The following is a 17669-nucleotide window of genomic DNA, read 5'->3' on the forward strand; positions in this document are numbered from 1 at the left end:
TGAGGGACAGAGATCGGGTGAGGGACAGAGATCGGGTGAGGGACAGAGCCCAGGGATGAGGGACAGAGCCTGGGGTGAGGGACAGAGATCGGGTGAGGGACAGAGCCCGGGGTGAGGGACAGAGCCCAGGGATGAGGGACAGAGCCCAGGGATGAGGGACAGAGATCGGGTGAGGGACAGAGCCCGGGATGAGGGACAGAGCCCGGGATGAGGGACAGAGCTCGGGGTGAGGGACAGAGCCCAGGGGTGAGGGACAGAGCCCAGGGATGAGGGACAGAGCTCGGGGTGAGGGACAGAGCTCGGGGTGAGGGACAGAGCCCAGGGGTGAGGGACAGAGCCCAGGACAGGTTCAGAACCCAGGGGAGGGACACAGCTCGCCGGGTTTGGGGTGAGCCCAGGGGAGGGACAGAGCCCTCCCTGGAGGGTTTGGGTTCTGTGCCCAGATGAATTCCCGTGGCATACACCCATATCTCCCAGGGAAATTGGAATTCCAAACTTCCTTTTTCAATGAATTATGGTACAAAAATTAAAATATGCTTTTGAGTTATTTTATTTACAGTAGAGTAAGTGCTGATGTCCTGTCATCAATTTCTGTGTTCTGATTTGGGAATTTCACATCCAAATGTCTTTCTAAGACTTTATTTAAGGATTTCAGGATTTCACCTGCAATGCGATAAATCCTAATAGCTATGCGTTAAGAGGCTGAATTCTTATTGTTTCACTCTAATTTCACATCAGATTTCACATGGGCTTTTGAGGGAGAACAGTGTAGATAGATCTGGATTTAGTGAAGAGCTCTGGTTTTTTATTTAAAATGAAAACAAAAGCAAACCCAAGTTTCTGAAGTTTTGCTTTGCTCCACAAACTTCCTGGGCAAAGTTACTGGTTTGCAAAGGTCCCATGTGCAACTCTGATTTCAGTTTTACTGAATTTGAAGTTTTTGTTCGGTTATTCAGGTTTTGTACCCAAACTGAAATCGTTCTTTTGAAGTGAAATGCAGAAACATTTGTGTGGAAATCCCTCTCGGCCAAAATAGCTGAGCTCTGCACCACTCTTTTTCTAAGATAAAAAGAAATGAATCCATAATAGTTTGTGACAGATGGCAGAAAATGTAACTAACTGAATGTGATTCTGTATGGAGTTATTTGAGGTTTTTGGTGTGATTTGTTGTGAGTTCCTCTCCTCCCCCCTTTCCTTCCCTTTGATTGCAGTCTTTGTCCATTTATTCTTAGGACAGAATAAGATTTCTGAGCAGGGGCCTCTCTTGTGGTGCAAAGTGAGAATTGTTTTTAATTGAGCAGAAACATGTGGAAGGATCAGGAATATCTCAAGGGATTACAGAAAAATTCCAAATTTGTACTACTTACAGCTTGTGTTTAGAGCGGGGTCTGCTGGGAATAAATGTTAGTTAGTGTGACCTGTGACCTTAAAAACTGTTGACATGGATTTCAGCCAGAAACTGGCCACAGAACTCCTTTGTTAGGCTCATTCATAGCTCCTTGAAAACTCCAGTCAGTGAAAGTTGCCAGCTCAAATCTAAGGAAAGCAGAGCCCATTTTTTTTTCCNCCTTTTTTTTTTTCTTTCTTTCTTTCTTTTTTTTTTTTTTTTTTTTTTTTCTTTCCCATGCTTTGGAAACAGTGGCCGCCCCTTAACCAGCAAGACTTCTTTAATAGGGCTGCAGGGCTGGGCCCTGATTGGAACTGACAGCTTCCTGGCCCGGGCATGCCAACTGGCAGGGCCCTGAGCCATGGGACAGACAGACAGACAGACAGGGCTGGGCTGCACTGCCCACAGCCCCCAGGACCTGCTGGGGACAGCCCAGCCCCACAGCCCTGCCAGTACCTACTCTGGGAGAGGAGAACAAGTGTTTGTGGTGGGGCTTGTTTTATAGTAATTGTTCTGTTGTTTTCTAGAATTTTCCCTTTTTATTGATTTGGCCAAAATCAATGTTTTGCTTCCATATGTATCTGTATGATTCTTTGAAGCCTTGCAGAAGATGTTTGGTAATGGCTGGAAATGCTTGGAACACTTTTTGGACAGTCTGTTTAGTCCTTGAGGTGTATCGACCCTGGAATCCCTGCTCTACTTAAAATGCTTGGGAGATGAAAGCAAATGGCAAACTGCTTCTGTTAGACATGGCAAAGGCCACAAAGTACATGTATAAATCATGGGCAATTGGATCTCCAATTCAATGCTACAACAGAATTGTACCTAATGAAAATGTTGCTGTTGAGCCTCTGATGCCTTCATAGATTTTTTTTCATTATTATTTTTTTAGCAGTGGCTTCAGCACTTGCACTGACTGTCAGCGAGAGCTGGAGAGCAGAGATTCCTCAGTTCCTTTGCACGGGCCTTACAGAGAAAAGAGGAGTGAGCAGGCAGGACTCGGAGCTGCAGCCTGACCTTCTTTCACAGAAACTGGAGTTTCTTACGAGCTGTAACTGTAGCAAACCAGGGCGACTTTCTGTGCTGGGTGACAGGAAATTGAGCTGAAGTGGCTCAGAAAATGTGCGAACACCCCGAGGGCGTGTGCAGGGCCGGAGGGGCTCCGGGTGCTGCAGGCATTCTGCCTTAACTTGACATGTTTATAAAACAGTTTACATCTCAAAAGTTTAGGGTTTTTACCCCTGCTGATTCGCTTAAACAGACACTGGCTCTTATTTTCAGTTGCTTGTCAGAATATATATGGAAAAGTGATGAACCTAGTGAAGAGGGAGCTTGACATCAATTAAATTTAGCTATCTGCTTTGTGTTTCTTCTTCCTGATATGCTGTCTCCAGTTTAGCTTTTCCAAACTTCCTGTGGTTTTTCCATTATTGTCCTAACAAGTTTTACAAGATAGAGATGAGCTGTTTGAAACTCCTATTCCAGGAAAAGAATAGAATTTTGTATTGCAACTGCTCATTTGTTGTCTTCCGTTTTCATCTCTGCCATTAACCATTAGGTAGACTCTAGAAACTTCTTCAAGAAAGCCTGTAAGGCATAGTATCTTCTCTTGCTCAAGTACCTTTAATAAGATAATAGTAATTTTAATAGGCTAAACTGCCTTATGGCTAGAGTAGGGGACTTGAAGGCTTTGCTGCAGAAGCTTTGCTCTGTGGTGATGATGTTTGAACCAGAAGGTCCCCTCTGTTTCTATAATTTTTTTCTCTTACATCCACTCGAAACAAATTATTTATGTCCGTCTAGTGAGTTTGAAGTTTTACCTGTAGGCATGGCTGGCTGCACTCAGATGCTGAGTTCATAAGAGGTTATTTGGGTGATATCAGGAAGATGGTTTTTTCCCACAGCATGTCTGAATAAACCAGACTGCTGATTGGTAAGTGCAGCCACAAGCTGTACAAAAAAAATGGTATGTCCTGGAAAGTACTGATATTGGAAATAAATATTAAAAGTAAAATTTTCAATAGTCAAAGTTTGGTCTCACCCTACTTGTAAATCAAAGGTTGAAAAGAATGCCCATAGGGTGCTTGGCATTGGAGTCAAAATGCTGATTTTGTGTTTCACTATGAATGTGCATATACACATCATTATTCTTAGTTGAAAGTTGAAGGGCTGTCCTTTAACACTGTTGCTTATTTATTTCCATGTCGATTCTGGTACCGAGGCTGAGCTGTGTACTGCATTAATGTTGTAGTGAGATGAAGTTATCCCACTTGTGAGTCAGTAGCAGCCAGAAGTACAGGGAGTTGTTTACAGGGAGCCCATGGATTCTGCCTTTCTGTGGAAGCATTCAAGCAGCAAGCCCTGCACAGTCTGTTTGGCACAGTAGCCGCTCTCAGCTGGCCCCGTGCCCTCCTGCTGTTAGGCAGGGCAGAGGATGTGCCAGATCCCGCCTTGTGCCGGAGCAGAGCCTGCCTGCAAATCTGCTTGTAGTTAGCCTGGGGCCTTTTGGCAGCACTCTACAGCCCATTGATTTAGTTGCAATCCTTTTTCCTTAATATTTTCCATCTGGCCAACAATGACCTATAACGACAGACACAAAACAGAGTTTGAATTATGAGCAGTGTAATTGTGCAAATGCTTCCAAGTCTCACTCTAGAACCTGCACCGATGGGCGCCGCCACCGTGCGGCTGCAGGGGATTGTTCCCCAGTGCTGGTGCAGAAGGAAGAGCCCTGGAGCTCTCTGAGCTCTGTCTCAGAGAAACCTGCATTCCAGTTAAACTCAGAGTGTGTTCCATTCTTGCTTTTCCCTGCTGTCTGTTGGTTCTGAGCCGGGGATGCAGTTCCTGCAGCCTCAGCCTCCTCTCATTCCCTGCACACACTGCCAAGGCCAAACAGCTCCTGCGAGGCCCTGAGCCTGCAGGAGAGATGGACCCTGGAGCAGGGCTGGGGCAAGCTGGGCAAGAACCTGAGTATGGAAGTGCTCCAGGATATGCAGCAACAGGTTTGGGGCCTTGCACTGTCAGGGATGTTCTGAGCTCCCACCTGCAACTGTGCCTTCCATAGGGAGCTGCTTCCAGAGCTGGGCTATTTGTTGACTCTCCCAGTTCCAGACAAGCAGAATTATTGCTTCCATTACAGTGATCCCAAACACTTCTTGTCCTCTTTGTCTTTAAAGTCTGTATCCTGAAGAAAATCTGTGAACTTGCACACTTCCACCCATTCCAGCAGTCCTACAAGCTTCTCCTCTTCCCTCTACATTGCCAATCCAGGGAATACTAATTTAACTGACTTTTAGTAAATGTGAGGAATAGTGAAGCTGCGTCACAGAAAGTTTATTACAGATTTTGTTGAAGCTTCAATCTTGATTGCAAGTCAAAACACTTTCGTAAAATATCAATGAGAAGGATCACAATAAAAATGTCAAGTGTTAGTAATGTATCACTACTGGTGGAATTGGATAAAGCTGATAGTACTGCATGCAGTCCAGCCACTTCACTGGTCTCGCCTTCTGACCAGAAACCAATTTTACTTAATTAATTAGGCCTTCGTGTCACGCCTTCTTTTGTTGTTGAACAACTGTAACAGAAGTAATTAAATCATGTCACTTTTTATTACCTTTGGCCCTGGCTGACTGGCTTGGAAACTTCATCTTAGAGCTAATACAAACTGAATTAGTGCATCACCTTGGGGAAAACCCCCTCCCTGGCATCAAAAAGGCAGGGAGGAAGTAGTTAAAGTACAAGATGGATAGATCCTCTCTTCCACAAATGGATCACTTTTGGGTTGCTGTCTGAAGGCTTACAAATGCATCTGTCAGGAGCAAGAGCATCCTGTCCCTGCTGACAGATGTGTACAACATTCCCAAAGAGATTACATGGCAACTTCCTCCTTCAAAACTGGAGCTGTGGCAGAGCCCTCGGGTTATGCAGAGGTAATTGGAGACGCTGGGGCTGCTGGAGAGGTGGAACTGCCGAGAAAAGCTGCTTGAGTAACTTGTGCATATTGTTCCAATAGGAACCGTGATCCAGGCACTGTAATCATGGGAGAGAGGCTTTGTGTGGCTTCCTAGAGGCAGAGTTCCCTGGGCTATGCAGGGAGCCCAAATAAAACCCCTCATTTGTATCCCTGGCTGTTTATGAACTTGCTTGATGAGGGACAGATCTTCCTCCACAGTGAGCATTACCTGCACTAACTGTCCTCAGTGTGTTTTAGAATTTATTAGTGTTTGAGCATTCAGAGAGTAAAATGATTGTTGGCAGTTTCCTGGTTTAATCATTTGCTTAAGCTGATGGTTAGACAAGAAGTCTCATAAATAAAAATTGGGCTTGTTGGCTAGGAAATGGGCCTGAAAGACTTTTCTGTTAATTAATGTGTCATACATTTTCAGGAATTCTGTGGATAGAATACCATCCATGGTATTTCTGCAGGTGAGGATCAAGTACTGTCATTTTGTGTGCTTTTTTTACATCTGAATGTTTGCTGTGAATTCTAAACCATTGTACACAGTGGTCATAAACAATCTGCATTCAAATATCAGACTCTGACTTGGTCTTTGTAGCCTTCCTATTGCCATCTTGCTCTGCAAGTGCTTGTTTGCTGTAAGTAAGGTGATTTTTACATGCCTAGCCCAGCTCCTTACATTCTCAAATTATCAGCTGCAAGTTCCACAGTGCCGACATAATCATGAATTTTTCACTTGGCTCTTTCAGCTCTGCTTGGGTTTCGGTTTAACTTTTATGACTTCCTACCAACTTTGCTTATTATTAGGAGCTGTGTGTACTCCCTCTGAGCATGTGAATATTTCTTCACTGTGATGAAGCTCCCTCCCTGTGAAGGGAACTGTAAAACCTCTTCCTTCACTTAGCTTTGTTTCTTGCCAGCAGGGAACACAAGTGGTTTGGGGAATGGAGAAGAACGTTGTACATGTAATTGATTTCTGCTTTGTTACTGAAATACCCTCATTCCCTACTCCAATGCTCTGTGTAGCTAATTTGCCAAAATGCAAGGATTCACCATCGTGTCTCAGAACTCACACACAGGCATCCCAAATACACACCTGATGCACAGCTTTGACTTTTCAATATGTGGCACCTCCCTTTAGCAGCCAAACACAGCTGGCTGCTGTGCAGCAGAGCTCTTGGACACAGAGGTGTGTAAAATTTCTCTGTACAGGCAAAGCACCACAAAGTCCCCAGGCAGGTGCAAAGGAGAGCTGCTTTTTTGCAAAAACCAGGCCTTTTTAAGCAGTTAGGCCTTTATCAATGACATAGTTTTAAATCATAACAACCATAATTCAACCAACCACTGTATACCATGATGGTTATATAACTTGTTTTATTGGTTATATAACTCCCTCTGATTCAGCTGAGTCACTTTCCCATAGTCCTTTTCTGCTTAGCCCAAGCAGCAGGCCTGAGCCATGATTTTACATGGGTTAGAAGCCCCTTCTTTTATACAGTGTTATGTGTATGCAACATTTTTCTTCCCTTCAGGAATTTATCTGCATTACAGATGGTGCCACAAACTCTGTCCCAGAGTGGCTTTGGAGCTCACTGCAGCACGTGCCAGAGCACGGGGCCTGGTGGCTGGGAGGGAGCACTTTTGATTTATAATAAAAAGTTCATAATGCTACTGAAATTTCTGCTGAAACTTAGTACTAGAGGGCATAGCTTGACAAGCACATATGATTGGAGTCAGTAATGAAAATGAGCTGTTTCTCTGGTCAAGGAAAAAGGGTTAATTTGCATTGGGATGAAAAGGCTGTTCAGGATCTACTATTTCAACCTGTGATAGACTTAACAGCAGGCTTTGATCCCCAAATGAAATGTGATGGATTTCAACTGATGCCAGATGTCTCAAACCTAGTGGGATCTCTGATTGTCTGCCACATCTAGAATTCTCTCTTCCAGCACTTTCATGTGTGCTTTTAAACATGGTTTGAGAAGAGAGATTCCTTGACAAGCTAAGCCTTTGGAATCCTCTCTCTGTGTTGTCACTTCGGTGGGGATCTTGAGGCTCTCATGCTGTCTAGTGCATCCTGCTTTTTAAAATCCAGCTTCGTGTGCCAAGCTGCTCTAACTCCTTCATAACCATTTTTTTTTAAGGTCCAGATGATTTAGAGCCAGTACAATCTGTAACTTTTCTCAGATTGTCTGTTCTCTACCCTCTTCGTGTTTGTTATTTACAGCATTTTACCCTGAGTAAAGCCATTGGTCAATGTGTTTCTGTTGGTGTTGAAGGCAACTGAATTGTTAAGTTTTTTGCTCTAAGGATATCTTGTTGCATTTCATAAACCTCACTATAAAGAACCAAGCCCTTCAGCATGCCCATCTTCTGACCCAGTGGGCTTTCTGGGATAGCCTTTGCCCGTGGATTTTAGAAGAGCATACATACATAATTGTCAGTGTGTGCTGGAAATGCAAACAAATGTTTTGCTTGTTTTTCTTATGTACCTTTATTTCCTGACACTCCTTCAGTCGTTTGCTCTCAAACATACTTGAAGTTTCTTTGTTGGTCTTAAACTAAAAAACTCCAAAGATGTACAAGTTTCTCTTCTGAAAATCTGAAATCTCTTATGATTGTGAATGATCTACCTGAGGGAGAACAGACAGTCCCAACAACAGACCAGGCCACAAAGATAATTCTGAAAGAAATTGAACATGAAATAGTCTATCATAAAATTCAATAAGTTTTCTCAAATTTAAGAGTGACTAGTAATTCACAAGGGGAAAGCTTGACTATTGAATGTATTTCAAATTTTGCACATTGTAAGCTGTGGTGTGTTTCTGTAAACATCCAGTCCCTTGTACGGAGTGGAGGCTGATGGTCCTGGCCCTGGGAGCCAGAAGGTGTGGGATTCCTGCTTCCCAGGTGAACTATAGTGCTCCAAGCTCCCAAAACCCATTGGTTTCAGATGAAATGTTTTCCAATGAAAGTCCAAGGCATGTTTTTCATGAAAAAACTTTATTTTTCAGACTGTAAAATGAAGTTGTTTTATTCCTTCTCTGTGAGAGGCTGGGAGGTGGCTGTGGGTGCTGCACGGTGCCACACACTCATGCTAAACTCCTCTGAATTCCTTCTAATTACAGAAATTCCACAGTGCAGCTGCACTGGACTTTTTCCCCGCAAGGTTTTCGAGTGACCACAAAGAGCCTGGGGAAGGGTGACAGCTTTGTCCCCCTCAGCCTGCAGTTCCCATTGCCATGTCCCAATTAGATGGCAGAGCACGAACAGAAGCCCCTCTGAGCAGGCATCTCCAGCTGCCCTGGCACTTCTTAGCTTGACTAAAATGTAAAATTGTTACATCATAAATCTCCTTGTTGCAGTTTTCTGGCTCCGTGTTGTTCTGGGGGCATTCAGCTGCCTTGAGCTCCTCCGTGAGCTGCAGCTCCAGGGCCACGGGAGCTCTTTGGGAAGGGCTGAGCTTGGTGCTGGCATTTAGGGAATCTGGGAGGCTTTGTGCGAGGGAGACTTGCTGGAACTGCTCAGACATGGTCACACTGTGCAGGAAAACAGCAAAGGGAATGTTTTAATTGACTTTTATTGTTGATACACAGTGGAAAGTCAGCAAAGTAAGCACTTGCTGTTGACAATTATTTATTAAGATGCTCCCTAAGATGAGATCCAGTTCTGTGGGGTTTAGTACTTCTAAAATATGCGCATGAGTCATGCTTAAGTGGCATAACTTTAAACTGAATCATGGAATGATCACTCATGGGTAATAATCAAAGGGAAGTTTATTACAAAATTGGGGGAAATGCAGGAAGAAGAGAAATCCTATGGGAGCAAGGAGAGGCAAGGGTGCAGCTGGCTTTGTGCACTTTGGCAGGGGCGCTTGCAGTGGGGCAGGTCTGACACACAGGAAACTTGAAAGAAATAAATTAGTAAAAAGCTGATGTTGAAAGCAGCAGTTGGCTGCTCCCGTGGAAGGTAAGGCTGCATCTCACCCACATGCACAGGGGTTGCTATGGAGATTTGGGGTGTCTGTGCTGAAGCTCCTAAGTGTGAGAAGGTGTCAATAGACTGAGTCTAGAGCAGAGAATAACGCTGAGGTCTGTGAGGTGTAGGGAGGACACTGGAACACAGAAACAGCTGAACTGAGAATTTAGCCTGTGGAAATTCCCAAATGAGCCTAGAGATGCCTTGGTTCTTTAAATGCATTTGGTAAAGATGCTGGAAACGCTGGGTGATGGAAGGAAATGAAGGTGGGGAAAAGAATTTAATAGTGTGTACCTGCAAGGAAAATAATAGCATGTGGAGAGTGATCCCTCTCTTGAGCAGAGAAATGGAATTAGTTTTAAAAATCTGTAGTTTAATGTCATTTTACTTCATTTTAAGTGTTAAAAACTAAAGTGAAATTTATGAATAATTTAAAGGAGAAATGAATACTTTTAATGAAGAGAAGGAAAAAGTGTTTTGATAATGTGTTTTTGCTATTTAAAATCATGTTTGCATAGAACTCCTGAAGAGCATTGTGGCTTGGCAAACATAACTTAGTTCATCATTAGAACCACTACTACCCTAAAATAGAATGTGATTCCATGATTAGAAGTAATGATAAAGAGAATCATTAGTTGCCAGGTATGGGAAGATGGAAAGAAGCTATACTGGCTTTAAGTTTAAATTGCAGAGTTTTATCCTTAAATGCAAGAAGTCCTTAGATAACAAGTCACCAAGAAACTGGAGTAATTTTTGATATGTTTTCCATCCTTGCATTTTTTCAAGCACAGTGTTGGGATTATCCACAAAGATCCTTCTGAGCTCCTGCTGAGGATCTGTCTTTTGTCCTGCAGGAATTGACAGGCACTGTGAGTCAGAAAATGTGTTCTGCTTCACCAGGAGCCTTCACGGGGTTCATAGATTAAAATGAAAAATAATAATAATAGTAATAATAATAATAGTAATAATAATAGTAATTATAATAGTAATAATAATAATAATAAATTTGCTGACTCTTCTTTGGGATTTTCAGCTCTCTCATGACTTTGCTGGAGTTTTATGGAGGGGACACAGGGAGAGGAGCAGCTGCCCATGTGGCACAGGTCACTCCTGTTGCAGTGTCACCCTGCTGGGCTCCCTGGTGGCATCACTGCCACAGCCAAGGACCTGGGCACAAGGGGGGGGGGAATTATTTCTTATTGTCTGTTCTCCAGAGTCCATGAACTGAGGCACTGGGTGTTTTAGTGGCAAATGCTGGAGGAGTGCTGGCAGAAGATGCATTTGGCCTGAATTTCCTCTTCCTTAGACTTTTGTCAGTGAAGTTAGTGATGATGTGTCTACATTTCATATAATAACTGAGGTCATGGCTGTATTCTGTGTTCTAGGTCACTGTAGATTATTGTGCTGAGCAAAAAGGTCAAGGTTTGGGAACTCCATGAAACCAATCCTGGCTAATACAGACAGATTTTGTAAGCCTGTCACCACAGAGAAGTGTGCCCATCTGCAAAATGGAAATGACTGTTCTGTTTTGCAAGGGAGATGGCAGTTGGTTATGCTGTTATCAAAATATATATAGTATGTGTTATAAATAAATACGTGTTAAAAATTCCACTTCTGATCTGTGTGAATGGAAGGAGTAAAAGTTATGTGTGCTTGTAACTCAGTCTAGGAGGAGATGCTGCATGATACGTGTTGATGTCAGACTAGTTACTGAGTCGCATTCATTTCACAGGAGAGCTGTGCCTGGGTGCAGCTCAGCCTCTACAGGCCCAGGAGCTGCTCTGGTGCTCCAGGGATTGTGAGCCAGGGTGGGACTTCACAGGTCCAGAGGAAACCAAAGGTGGCACAGGTACCCTTCCACAAGTGCTACCTCTGCTTTTTCATGGTGTCAGCACACCAGTAAATGGAATTTTGGAGCTGGCAGTGTTAAACATTAGTTTTATAAACAGCTGCTATGGTAATAGCAATCTTCATAAATAATTTGTAAAGGTCCCCCTTGCTACTGGGGTTTGCTGCTGCTGCCCTGGAACATGGACTGTTCTTGCTGACAAGGTTCCCAAAGCCTGGAATGCTCCCTGGAAGTTGGGTTTGATGAGTTCAGCATTCACAGGTTGGGTATCCTGCCATTGCATTCTCCTTCCTGGTTGCCTGCTACAAATAACACTGGAAAATCTCTCCTTTATTAAGCTGAGATTTACCTTCCTAACTGTAAGCAAAAAGCCAAAAAAAAAAGAACTGAAATTTCAGGCTGCCCCTTTATTTTTATTTCCTCTTCCCGGGGATGTGATTCCTGCTCCCCAGAGGTTTGAGCTGCAGCCCTGCTGGCTCGGTGCTGTCCCTGGGGGTTTGGTGGTGCTGGGAGGGGCTGCTCGGGGCTCTGGGCAATCTCACTGCAGAGCGCTTCCCTTCCTTTGCTTAACCTCTGACCTGCGAAAACAAGAGTTAATCAAAAGTTCTGAGGTAGCTAAGAGGAAGGGGAAGTGTTTGGTTACAAATTAAATATGAGCAAGTCATAAGCTATAAATCTTCAGCAGTGCTACCAGTTGTGCTACTTAAGGTCCTCGCGGTACAGAAAATTTTGGGTTATAAACTCAGCCTGTGTTTTTTTGGAGGGGTGTTTAAAGGCTGCCTTGAGGATTTGCTTTCTATAAGGAAAAAAACCACATTTATTTCCTTTTTCCTTTTGGCAGACATCTAGAAACAAATTCAGATAACTGTATTTCTTGGGGGATATTTTAGATTTTTTTTAACTTTAACTGGTCACACAGTTTAATAAAAGCAGAACTGTTTTATTTTTGAGTAGTCAGCACATGGATTATGTGATGAAGTAAGAGTATTGAAGATGGCAGGATAAATTAGCTGTCTAATGTATCTGGAAATTTTGTGATGAGACATCCTGGACTGTGTGGTGACAATGGAGGGGGTGAAAACTGAACTGAGATTGTCTGCATAATTTATACAATTTTGTGGTGGGTTTGTCTTTGTTTGTCTTACCCCTTTCTTGAGCAAGAGCCACACAGATCCCCATGTGTTGTGGAAGGATGAGTTCTGCTTCAAATACCAGCTCATTTCCTCAGATTCCAAACTGTGACACTGTCCTCAAAATGGGAAGTTATTCTCAAAATAGAAAAAGAAGCAGTTATGACGAGATGCTAACCCATCATTTGGAAAAGGAGGAGGAGTGAATGTTAAAAAAAGGACAATAGGTTCACCAGAGGATACAGGGGAAGAGAAGGCAAAGCCAGGGAGTCACAAGTGTAGCAGAAATGGGGCTGTGTCTGTTTCTCTGGGAGGGTTGCTGGTGTTTGACATTGTGTGAATATGAGACATATCTGGGCTGGTTTTATTGGAATCACAGAGGCTCTCTCCTAGGTGCCAAATAAAAAATACAAAATTGGTTTGTGCTGGAGTATTCTCATGGCTGGAGCCTACAGCTGGGTCAGGTTGGGTGTGTGCAGGTAAATAAAACAAGCCCCTGGAAGCTGCAGGGAGCTCAGCAGTGAGCACATGGCCCTGACAGGACACCCAGGACCTGCTCCCACTTTGGGGGCTCAGCACTGTCCCCTTGGGTCCTGAGGAGCTGGAGGCCTGGGGGAACCAGCTTCAGTTCTCCTCTTTTACAAGACATGATGCACAGAAGCACAATAATGGTTTTAAGGATTCTTATTTTAACTCTGTAAATGTATTTTTCTGGCCAAGTCCCTGAGCGATTAGGTAGAACTTTTAATGGTGTCTCCGTGGAAGCAGCTTTGGTTTCCCACTGCCAGGGAGCTTTCTGCCTTCCTGCTTTTCTGTCTTCTCAAACTCTTGACAGATGCCTTGCACGGGTTTGTTTACCAGGTTCTTAATCTCTACTTAGCAGATATGTTTGGAGAGGATTTCTTGTTACTCTTGTAATAGCTTTTAACTCTGCTGAAGTTTATTTAACTAAACAGAAAGAAAGAAACTTATCTTCTACCTAATCCTTCTGAATTGTTTACAATATAATGTCAAACTTAAATGCTGTTTAAAGTGGTAATTGTCTGTCTTTCTGCTCTATTCGAATACACACTTTGTAAAGATGTTTAGAGCATATTAATTTAAACGATAATACTGTCGTATAACATGAAAAGTTAAGTTGCTTATCAGTATATTTTGATAAGCTACTTACATTTTACAGTAGCATTTGCAGGCTTCAAACAAACGCTAATGATGGAGTGCCAGTCACTTTGTCTGTCTCATAGAGAGCTTCTCACCTCATTTATCACCAGAGCTGCACAGCCAGGGACCACAGGGCACTCCATTCCTTACAGCTGTCAGGATGTAGTCATATTTTATAAAAACTTTAAATCCTGTCTAACTATATCAAAATAGAATCCATTTGTTTCAGAAAGCAGCTGTGATTAAAGAGCATCAGGGAGTGCATCTCTGACTGGCTTTGCATTCGCCACAGCCGAGGGAAATTCCTCACTGGTGCTGGGAAAAGGATTGAAATAAAGAACTATGCCATGAAAAGAGGGCATGGAATCCTGCAAAGCTGCAGTGAAAAGAAACATCCTCACTGTCTTACATTGTAGAATGGAGATGTAAAGTAAATGAAAAAGATGTGATTTTTCTGCATGTTTCCATTTTAATTGTGTTTCTTCTCTTTTGGAAGCTGCGTGCATGTACTGAAGGTGAAGTTTCTGTTTGACTGTAGCAAGGGCCAGGCTAAATACAGTGATGGAATAAGATTTTAAAACAATTATAAACTGAGATACTGATTATTCAATTCTAAAAGTCTGCTTGTATTAGGATTCAAAACCAAAATAACTCTTTTCTTTTTTGTTCTTTTCTTTTTTTTCAGTTACCTCCCGTGGTTTGAAGTCTTTTATAAACTGCTCAATGTCTTGGCAGATTATTCAGCAAAAGGACAGGTATTATTCTAAAATACTGACCCTCCTTTTCCTATCCCAATATTAAATGAGTGAGGGTGAGAGGATGAAAGAAGCTGTTTGAAGAAGTGCTTCTATCAGAGATGACCATGTGAATTATTGATCTGTATGATGCAGTGATACAGAAGATCATATTCAGCTTGGCAAGTGCCTCTGAAAAATAAATACACATTTAATTTTCTTTTTGGAAAAGATAAAGTGCAAGGCTGTGGCTGTGGATCTGACCCAAGTCCCTGCAGTCACCTGTGCTGGCCTTCCTGACTCCTTGAGCTGTGTTTAGCACAGTTCCTGTAATTTTGCAGTTCCCATATTGCAGAGTCCCAGCAGTCTCTCAGGTGTCTGATCCAAGTTTGTCATGGGCAGCAAAAGTAGAACTGATCTTAGCAGTGCAAAATATTTACCCACCCCTCTGGCCTACCCTGCCCTTCTTCCTCAGAGTTTACCTGGTGACAACAGCACTAGCTCAGTATTCCTGGTTTATTCTCTTTCTCATTGCAGGATAGTCAGAGGAGTGAGCTCCTAGAAACATTTCATAAACTTACCATCCCTGAGCCAGGAACCTCTGTTCATCTTGGAGTGGTAAGTGTTGGGGGGGAGATGTAAACTAAGGTGTTTAATATTCATCCCATGTCACAGTAGAGGAATGTCAAAAGCAATCCTCTCTCCTGGAGCTTGTACACAGGTGTTGTTTTGCTGTGAGGAGCTGTGAGATTCCCTTCTCACAATGGGGGCCCTCTGCTTCCCGCTCCCTAACCTCAGATGTCTTTGAAATGCAGTTGATTGGAGGAAGGCTGTGTGTATTCCCTTGGGAATGTCTCACCATATCCTGCAGGAGGTCAGGGGCACCACAGGACATTTACTGCCCTCACTTCTGCACAGCTCCTGGCCCTGGGACTTTGAAGGGGGAGCAGGCTGGGAAGCAAACAGGCACTTACCTGTCACAGCAGCCTGGGGAGTATTAACTGCTCATCACATTTTCTGGTTCCTTCCCCTCTTCCTTCTCCCCGTCTCAAAAAAAACTCACACAAAAAAAGAATTTGTTTCATTTTTATATTTTGTGAGAAAATTAAGCAAAGCACACTGGCAGTATAGATGTGGGCTTTTATTTGATGGGATTGTATTTTGAATTTAGTCTTTTGGGGTTTTTGTCTTCATTTTTGCAGCACAGCCTTGTGCTCCAGGCCATGGTGAGCACTGCAGATGCTCTTTGCTTCTGTTGCCAGCTGAGAGTTCATGTGGACCCTCCTGGGAAGTCTCCCTTGCATTTCCTTTACTCCTTCTGAAGCACTTTCTGGCAGGAAGCAGCTCATGCCCCTTGCTTCCCCCAAGGCTGGCAGTGCCCAGGGAGCAGCTGTGTGGCCCTGCTGGTCCCAGCTGGCCCTGGACACATCCCCAGCCCCTCGAAAATCCCTCTTGAGGAGCATTTCTGTTTAGGGGATGAGCTGAGTCCCAAGGCCAGAGGCAGTGGGGATATTCCAGTTTTTTTCATACCAGTGGTTCCAAGGAATGCTGCCTGTCTCCTCTTGTCTCAGACATTTCATGGGCAATGAAGCAATAAAGGATAGAAAAAGCAGCCCAGGGACCGTATTTTTCTGATTTTATTTTGGCTGTTTCTGAGCCCACTGCGGGGTTGGAGCGAGGTTCCTCTGTGTGATACAGCTCTGAGTGCTGTTCCTCTGCCTTGGCATTGCATCTTTGCAACCAAACCAAACCAGTGATGCATCAGAAATGAAAGCTCGTGTTTCTCATTCCATGTCTCCGCTCAGTGGAGCTGCGGTCCCTGCCTGCTATTTCAGGTTACAGCCTGATCAGGAAGCACTGAGATGGCTGAGATTTGTGTGCAAGAGAATTGTGCCACTTGTGGAGCTATGCCAAGGATGGAACAGCCTTTCAGGCTTCAGCCAGTAATTAATAAGTAGCCCTGAAACAAATTGTGAAACTCTTAAAAATTATATTAATTGTATATAAGTCACCTTCTTTCCAAAGCCCTGACCAAGGATCATGCAGGTCATCCGTGGTTGGACTGGGAACCTGGGCTCTGGAATGCAGACAATTAAAAACACTAAACAATACCATTGATTATGAAAATATGATAGCAATATGGTCTTTCAAAATGTTCTTTTAGAGTGTATAAAAATGACCTAGAACTTTTCAGTATTTCTCAGGTAGGCAGGCATTGAACCTTAGGAAGCATTTCCCAGTACATTTCCATAACTTCCCCCTTGGCTGGAGTGAACCCCTCTGGTGCTGAGTTAGACAAGGCCCTGCCTGCTGCTGCTCCCTGAAGTCCATCCTGCCCTGGGCTGGGGAAAGATAGCTTGAATTGCAGCCTGCCTTGGAGTTTCCTTGGCATCACACAGCGCTGTGAGTCTGTCTGTAGCAGCAGCTCTGAAGAACAAAAACCTGGAATGTAATTTTTCAGGAGCATTTGATACTTTCTATCTTACTGCATTTCCTATTGCCCCTGTGATCTGGGAACACAGCCTGTGGAATCCAGGACAGGGAACTCTGGCTGGTAGTTGGTAAAGAATGTTCTGTCATTCTTATTTAGCTGAGCAACTGCTGTTAGTGCTGATACCAATACCAGGCAATACATTTAGATTGCTTTTGACATGATTGAAATAATTGATATTTGCTTTCTTTGTAGCACTCTTACTTTACTGTGCCTGACACCAGAGAGCTTCCCAGTATACCTGAAAATGTGAGTATTTGGGAGGACCCTACACATTATTGTTTCCATTTAATGTCAGCTGCTACATAGATGACAAATATTGCTCTGTTTGGGATAGGTTTTATACTGTAAAATACTGAGCATTCAGAAGCTGACAGTCTGCATGTGTGATTAAAAGCTGAGCTGTATGAAGGACAAGGTACTGATGGACAGATTGATGTGGGTAAAACAGCAGCTCTGCTAATCCTTCACTGCCACCCCTCTGCAAGAATGACCTGAGAGAGCAGGGAAAACGCTCTGCTTGCTGCATGGCTGCTGAGAATGCCAGGCACACCTGGGCTCTTCAGAGCCACTTCTTGGGAGTCGTGTGTGTTCCAGCCTGGCTCAGCTTTCCAGCCAGATGATAAGTCTGTGGGGAGACAATGCTGGCATTTGCTTCTCTTAAAGACTCTTTAATGTGCTCCTGCTCTGTCTCAGCCCAACTCCTGTGCCTGACATCTCAGTTTTCTTTCCCGAGCATTTTGCAGTCGGTCTCAGCATCATATTCTTCGGTTGATGGCGTGAAAGAAAAAAGGGAATCATCAAGACATTCCATCTCATTTGTGGGTGATTTGTATAGCAGATAGCATTCAGGGCTTTTTGTTTGCCTTTCAAAACACTGTTGCTGGTTTTTCTGTGTTGCAGACTCTTCATACTGACACATATCCTGACAGGAAATTTAATAAATGTGCTCTTTCTTCTGAGGTGCTTTATTTTTGT

General features: G+C 43.5%; 1 protein-coding gene across 9 annotated transcripts in view; it reads left to right on the forward strand.

The window, feature by feature from the left end:
* DENND1A (DENN domain containing 1A) overlaps positions 1–17669 on the forward strand; it is a 154054-nt gene that overhangs the window by 51687 nt on the left and 84698 nt on the right. For all 9 annotated transcript variants that reach the window (XM_019008418.2, XM_033518423.1, XM_033518422.1 and 6 more), the window contains 3 exons: positions 14152–14221; positions 14738–14818; positions 16887–16940. In XM_019008418.2, coding sequence (XP_018863963.1) covers positions 14152–14221; positions 14738–14818; positions 16887–16940 — 205 coding nt within the window. The remainder of the gene's footprint in view (positions 1–14151; positions 14222–14737; positions 14819–16886; positions 16941–17669) is intronic.

This window comes from Parus major, chromosome 17 (genome assembly GCF_001522545.3).
Source record: "Parus major isolate Abel chromosome 17, Parus_major1.1, whole genome shotgun sequence".
Lineage (NCBI taxonomy): Eukaryota > Metazoa > Chordata > Aves > Passeriformes > Paridae > Parus > Parus major.